General features: G+C 46.5%; 2 protein-coding genes across 2 annotated transcripts; both read right to left on the bottom strand.

The window, feature by feature from the left end:
- Window positions 1-1,829: 1,829 nt before the first annotated feature.
- LOC149989443 (uncharacterized) lies at window positions 1,830-2,901 on the bottom strand. Its single transcript, XM_090250154.1, has 2 exons — window positions 2,588-2,901; window positions 1,830-2,288 (listed from the first exon to the last, which is right to left on the bottom strand). The coding sequence occupies exons 1-2, from the start codon at window positions 2,717-2,719 to the stop codon at window positions 2,031-2,033; spliced, it is 390 nt and encodes a 129-aa protein (XP_090106280.1). The 5' UTR covers window positions 2,720-2,901; the 3' UTR covers window positions 1,830-2,030.
- An 86-nt stretch (window positions 2,902-2,987) lies between these two features.
- On the bottom strand, window positions 2,988-6,221 carry LOC112281945 (tryptophan decarboxylase 2). Its single transcript, XM_024519011.3, has 9 exons — window positions 5,962-6,221; window positions 5,675-5,747; window positions 5,270-5,500; window positions 4,697-4,881; window positions 4,422-4,562; window positions 4,239-4,298; window positions 3,815-4,101; window positions 3,442-3,703; window positions 2,988-3,306 (listed from the first exon to the last, which is right to left on the bottom strand). The coding sequence occupies exons 1-9, from the start codon at window positions 6,103-6,105 to the stop codon at window positions 3,187-3,189; spliced, it is 1,503 nt and encodes a 500-aa protein (XP_024374779.1). The 5' UTR covers window positions 6,106-6,221; the 3' UTR covers window positions 2,988-3,186.
- Between the last annotated feature and the right edge of the window lie 941 nt (window positions 6,222-7,162).

Here is a 7,162-nt window from a genome sequence, read left to right as displayed (position 1 = left end):
TATGAATAACTTATTTTGTAAGTTAAGCCATGTGTCTAGCAAAGTCAAAACGTCTTGAAAGTCCTATAAAATATTGCCATGCAGCTATTAATTAGACAATATATATAGAGGCAAGAATGAAGCATTGTCAATGCCTTTCTACTCTTTAGTCTTATTTCAAAACTTTCTAATCTTTTTGTCTTTATTAATAGCCATTTTATTATAATATATTACTATCTTTGAATTATTTTCATATCTTTTTAAGTGACACAACATATATTGAGATTTTTTTCTTTGAGATTCATATCTTTGATATTAGAAGGATAAACCCAAGGCCTTATGGCGTCTTTTAGTAACTTAAATATACCACATCTAAGCCTTGGTGAAATTTGAATTCTTTATCTATAAGCAAGTTATCTTTGAAATAAAATATTATCACTAATTTTTTATTTATTTACTTTTTATCTTTAAATCTTCAGAATTTATTCATGATAATTTTATTCTACATATTTCTAATGTCATTAAAAAACTAAAAGAAATATCTTTCTAAAAACATAAATTTTACTTTTTATTTTTATTTTTTATTAGATATAAACTTAGTAAATAAACTATGATCTAATTTTACATTAAGTAATTACTCATTTCATTTATTTTATTAGTTTTGTATTTGATCTCTTTTTATTCTTATTATTTGTTTCTTTCACTTCATACCACCAATTATGAGCAACTCTTAATTGAAGACATCTTGTGATTTGAATTGAAAGGTGGAATTTACATCCACAAATTATTTCTATTAAATATAAAAATAAATTTTGTTAAAAAAATTAAATAATTTCTATACATATATATATATATATATATATATATATATACATATATATAATAAAAAATTAAAATTTTAATGAACTATTTGTAGCCTAATTGGAAAAAAAAAAAAAAAAAAAAAAAACACACACAATTCAAAATAAATTAAAAATATAATAATATAATTTAAAGAAATAAAAAAGTTTATTTTGCGTCATAAGTAATGTACAATTATATAAACATGTGCAAATATATATACATACATATATATATATATATATATATAAAATAATCTATAAACAAGTCTAGTTTGGAATTATTTATTGCTTTATATCTAGCATATGATTGAAATATTAAGAATATTACATTTTAAAATTGAATTGATAATTTTGAGAAATTACAATTACTTCAACTTACTCTACATGCATTATATCTGATTATATATTGTTTCAATATACTTGGTTTTTGATAAAATCTACAATGACACATATATATCTTGTAATTATAAGATTGATATAAATATCATTTTAGCTGACCCATCTTCTTTTACATCATGTTATATTAGAATTATTTGTATTTCTGATTAGTAAAATTTGAAAACTTCAAAAATGTATTTCCCATGTCAACCTAATAAACCTACCAATTGTATAGACACATACTTTCTCTATAATCCATTTTTAAAGACAACTACACATACTCATCCAAACTCAAATTACAAGTTAAACGAATAAATTTACTCCATGTCCATTATTCCCTCAATCTATTTCGTCCGAGCCACATTCTTCTTTGCTCTACCCTCTCACAATATCAAACTCTGCTGCAATACCAAATCTGGACATATACAAAATCCGCACATTCACCTGCCCTCTCTAACCTCCACCCCCATTCTTCACTCATATTTTTTCTTGGCTTGCAGTACTTAGTGACTTAGCTAGTACTATTATAAGTTTTTTTATATTCATAAAATTGTCAGGTCATATCAATGATAATTTTGTAAACATTTATTTCACAAGGCCTAATTTATTTGGACAACAATCATTACTAAATAACATAAAACAATACAAATACACCATTTTATAGAATTTGCAAACCTTAAAATTGTCTTTACTATGTCGATCTAATGAACCTAACAATTAAGAAAAAATATCGACACCTGCTTGCTCGCTGCACCAATTATAACGACAACTACGCATGCACATCCAAACTGAAATAAAATTAGTTCACGTCCATTAATACCTCACGCTCCTTCATCCCAGATACACATATTTTTGAACTGTCATCCCACCAAAACATACTCTGCCGCAGGACCAGATGTGAACAAACATAGAATACGCATTCAAGAAGAATGCCATTTGACCAATAATTCTCCGAGACTTATTGTCTAAATAAAACAAAATCATCTCTACCCATCCATTGGATACATCCTGCCACTTTAACCGTAATACTTCTAACCCGTGAAGCGCATTAATGCACTGCTCCTCCCTCTCGTACACATTCATCATCACCTGCAACAGAGGTATCATCACATCTCAAAATATTCATAAAATCGACTGCACCTTGGGAACAGCAGCTGTCGCAGAATAAGCATGTCCCAACCTTACACACCAAACCGTTCAAACCCTACAAACCCCGATTGGTACACGCAACCCCGCCGTTCCAACCAACAACCACACAATTCCCGCAATCCTCTGCATAAATAGCAAAACAAATGATGAAAGCCACACTCCTACGCAGAAAAGAACTACTTTGAAAAACAGTGAGCGCGTTGAGAAATGTCTTCCTCCCACCTCCCTCTCAAACCCACCACTCTCACGGCAGCAACGTCACTCGTGCGCGCACTCCCAAACCTCCCATCCCTGCAACAACACATGTCCAGGTGCTCCCGACAGGAACACAATAGAGTGCCAAACAATGCAGCAGCTCGGCCACCATCCATCCCTCCCCAGCATCAACGTATCCTCGGCTCCGAACGCACTTATAACTGTCCTCTCAGGCCTGCACTCCCAATCTTTCAACTGAACATGCAACAGCGCCCCCCCATCCCCACACCCTCCCCCCCCGGAGAGCTGCCCACACACTGCTTCTCCATTCTACCGTCAGTCCGTCGAAACCACACCCCTGCTTCCACATGCTTAGACAAGAGCCCCTTCATCCACTACTACTCTTGCACGCACAGCGAGTTCCAGGTAGACGGGATGCACCTCTGTTCCAAATACGTATTCTGTTTATTTGTGAATATAATGTGGACGGCTACCATCTACGCTAATGATCCAAGTGTTACATCTTCCTACTCTGGCCCACGAATTGTGTGGGATGAAAAATACTGCGAATGCCTATCGACCGATCCTAACAACCATCTTATCTATCCTGCGTACAAAACCTGCTGACCGTTGCCGCCTGCCCCTAGCACTTGAGCAGCTTCGAGGTTTGACGTTGAATCTCTTTCCACGCCGCGACGATGTGCCGCATCTCCGTCCGGGCTGCGCCAATAGCGAACCGGATTGTGTACACGCCCTCCAACGTCTGCGTCACAGCCCCAACATCTGCGTTAAAGCCCGAAGCATGCCTCCCACCTATCCTAACCACCATGTCACACTCTTCCCTCACAACCACGTCCCACCCCTCCCCGACGCACCACCCTAGCGGTCCCCGCCTTACCGTGTGAGTGAGCATGATGTCTCCACCGGTGTTCAGGGCCTCCACGAGCTTCTTGTTCAGCGTGTAACCGTTGTCCTTGTCCCCCGCCGCCGGCTTCACCCGGAAGCACACCAGCGAGAATATCCTCTGTGACATGAGCTCGAACCTGGAGTCCGCTCGCACCAGGGTCTCGAAATGCTTCGCCTGCTCGCAGTGGCTCCTCAGATACGTCTGCAAGAAATCGGACCCGTGCATGCGCAGCACCATCCACAGCTTCAGAGCCCTGCACATCGCCCACCACACCACCCCGCCGGGGTTACGTCAGTCCTACCCTGCGCCGAGTCCTGCCCGCCTGTCCCCCACGTCCCGCCCCTGGCTCTGCTCGACATCGTACCTGAATCTGCGGCTGAGAGGGATCTGCCAGTCCTTGAAGTCCACCACCGCGTTCGCTTCCGACTGCTTGTTGCGCAGGTACTCTGGGTTGGTCGTGAGCGCTGCCAACAGCGGCGACCTGTCCTTCACCCACAGACAGGAGCAGTCGAAGTTGGTCAGGAACCATTTGTGAAGGTTCATGTCGAACGAGTCTGCCTTCTCCACGCCATTCAACAACGGCCGGTACTCCGGGCAGATGCACACGTTCCCTGCGTACGCTCCGTCTATGTGGTACCACAGGCTGTGCTCCTGAAAAACATACCACCATTCCCCTCATCAAATCAACCCCCAAACGTTCCCCTCAAACACACCCCCACACCCTCCCTCCCCGACACACACCCACACACTCACGACCCGCCCTTCTATCGGGCTTGCGGATGTCCCACCTGAGCGATGTCCCCCAGATCCGACAGGGGGTCCACGGCTGCCGACGACGTCGTGCCAATCTGCACGAACCGTGCACCAGTATCAGTTCTCCATCCCCAAATGCTCATCCGCGATCGTCACCAGCGACCGCGATCGTTCCCAACCGCAAACACATTCAAACACCACACACGGCTGAGCCTTACCACTCCGACAAGAAAGAACGGAATCAGGCCGGCCGCCTTGTCGGCGGCGACGCACTTCGCCACCTTGTCTGCGCACACAGCGTAGTTCGTGGACGCGTCCGCGTGGATTAGCCGCAGGTTCTTCGTCGCGATCCCCGCCAGCTGCGCGCCACAACACTTTTGTCAGCACTCCCCTCACCCCAATGCCATCGCCGTCCGCACCGGACACTCGCTCGCGTCGTCACCCCTACGCTGCACTCGCCCTGCTCGGCTGCAAACCAGTGTCAGCGTCGTACCTGGCTGGCCTTGTTCACGCAGGCGTGGGCTTGGTCTGACGTGTACACTGTCAGCTTCCCAAGTGCCTCGGCCTCTGAGATGCCCTGTTCCGCGGCCGCCCTCGCAATCGCCCGCTTCCTCGCTGCCAGCATCACTACCAAAATCGCTTCACACGCCGTCCCTTGGATCACCCCTCCGCCGTTGCCTGCGCCACAGCAGGGTACTCTACCACGTTACTCACAGCTCATCGGCACGCGGTTCAGACGTCGACCGCCGCGCGGCCAAGGCCCTCTGCCCCTCGCGACGGCTTCATGGGTCCATGACACTGGACTCAAGCGAACGCTCGCACGGCCAATTTCAGTCGCTACATGCCAACCCAGTCGTGTGCTCACTCTGCAACATCACTTCGCGGGTCCCTGCCTCCGCCTGGTGAGGCGCCGGAACATGCGCCATCCAGAGTACGCACACAAGTTCCTCACCGGCAGATACACCACCTGCGTGAACGAAAACAAACTGCAGCAATGCCTGACCAGCTGGCGCGGCAGCTCAATGATAACACAACATTGTCCACTTTCAGGGTGCGCTAAACGTACCCGTGGACAGGAACTCGCTTGGGAGCTGCAACATCTTCGCCAGCCAGTCCATCACGATGATCTCCAATTCCGTTGCAGCTGGGGACGTGATCCAGCTGAATCCCACCACGCTCAGGCTGGCGCTCAGCATCTCGCCTAGGATGCTGGCTGTGCTGGTTTGCGACGGGTAGTACGCGAAGAAGCTGGGACTCTGCCAGTGCGTGATGCCAGGAAATATCTTGCTGTGCATGTCTGCAGCCACCCAACCACACCACCACTGTCAGAGACCATGGAAAACCCTCCTGCTCCTGCTGAGCTCGGAACCCATTCGCACGCCGACAGCCGCCACTCCCAGGCTCTCACTCGCCCACCCAGCGCATGTGCAATGCGGGACGGCAACACATTCACCAGAGGTCCGGCGATTACCGTAAAATATGTCCTCCAGCGAGTCCTGGTCCTGCGGGGCACTCTCTGGCAGCAACTTCTTCAGGTACCCTGGCTGGACAAACAATGCCACCACAGTCAGACAAGCATTGCCGTCATACATTCCACCCTCCCTCGCTAATCCACTGTGCACCAGTCCCTCTCACGCACCAGGGGCCCACTGCTCCGACACGCAAGCCGCTGTGCCCATCGCGGGCCAGACTCTCTGAGCAGCATTTCATGGATGGTACAAACTCAGCTCGGTACTGCCATGCGGATGCTCTGCGTACCTGAACTTGACTCTGGACAGGATAAGTCTCAAGATCGCGGAAGTAGTCGGCGATGAAGTCCACCATCTGGTGGCCCATCGCCCTGAACTCCTCCCCATCCAGAGGCTTTGTGACGACTGATCGAGCCGGTGCCAATCTCCCCATTCTAAACTCGGCTGCGACACACGCACACTGGCAAGTCTGCGATGTGTGAGTTCAGAGCTGGACGCTGTGTTCGCGGACCGCGGACCTGCTCTCAACTGACCGATGGGAGACTGCAGGAATCCACCCCCCCCATATAGTTGAAGACTCGGGACTTGGAAGAAGGCACCTGGAGCGTTCCGGCACGATTGGTCACCTTGACATGATTTTCTTGCCGCCACATATTTACGAACTCACTCCCGGTGGCGTGGGCCTCGTTTGCAGCGATGGTAACCGAGTTGTCTTAAATAAGAAAAGAAAAGAAACAGAACAGTGCGAAACAATTAAGTGTGCAGACGTCGTCGCTAGTAAAATCTCCGTCGCGCTTTACCTTTTTGCTCACACAGATTCTGTGAAAAGATTCTATATCCTTTTCGGTTCTGCACCGGGGCGACCGTCTCACTGGCACCGCTCTGACCCAATCGACAACACCTCGAGTGGTTGTGGATGGCATCACATCTCAAGAGGGGCATTCGAAGTGCCACCTTGTCTCGGGGCCGCATTCTGCTCCCGCACTTTTAATTCGGCCATGGGAACCTCATGCCACTGCTAGGTCGAATGTGGACCATGAGCTGGGGGAAAGGTTTATTTTGGCACCCAATTTTGGAGACTTCAGCGAAACCTGTGTGCGAGATTAGAGTGGGACTGTGAGTTTATGGTTTTGCCAATGTTGCGCTCCTGCAGGAAACAGTCAACGTCGCAATTCGTATGCACGCTGGGATGGAAATTGTTGTGGGAATATTCCTTTCACGATTCTCTCTGCAAGTGTCCTGAGACTTTGTGGCGAACGAGTGCAATAGCAGCAGTTGATATTGTTCATGGTTGTGTATGCAAGTTCTCTTAGCCTTGTTTCAGTGTAGAATGTTGATGTAGTTGGAACGAATGGCATTGTGTCGTTTTTGTTTCCAAATCTTCCCTTCCAATAATAATGCATGCACTTTTTCAAACCATTTTGGCACTTTCGCTAGCAAATTTTGCTTGAAGCCAAATTTGCTTGTTGATGTTTCAGGTTTGCTTCTTT

The sequence above is a fragment of the Physcomitrium patens genome, chromosome 4, assembly GCF_059467195.1.
Source record: "Physcomitrium patens ecotype Gransden chromosome 4, ASM5946719v1, whole genome shotgun sequence".
NCBI lineage: Eukaryota > Viridiplantae > Streptophyta > Bryopsida > Funariales > Funariaceae > Physcomitrium > Physcomitrium patens.
The sequence above is the reverse complement of the archived record's forward strand: the minus strand, read 5'-3'. Positions and strand labels throughout refer to the sequence as shown.

Bases quoted from the DNA above. Each gene is read 5' to 3' on its own strand.
- LOC149989443 (XM_090250154.1), bottom strand. From the start codon at position 2,719: ATGGATGGTGGCCGAGCTGCTGCATTGTTTGGCACTCTATTGTGTTCC. The intron at 2,289-2,587 runs GTGGGTTTGAGA...CCTCTGTTGCAG, and splicing joins ACGTTGCTGCCGTGAGAGTG to GTGATGATGAATGTGTACGA.
- LOC112281945 (XM_024519011.3), bottom strand. From the start codon at position 6,105: ATGGGGAGATTGGCACCGGCTCGATCAGTCGTCACAAAGCCTCTGGAT. The intron at 4,299-4,421 runs GTAAGGCTCAGC...CGGTTCGTGCAG, and splicing joins CGTTCTTTCTTGTCGGAGTG to ATTGGCACGACGTCGTCGGC. The intron at 4,102-4,238 runs GTGGGACATCCG...TATGTTTTTCAG, and splicing joins ATCTGGGGGACATCGCTCAG to GAGCACAGCCTGTGGTACCA.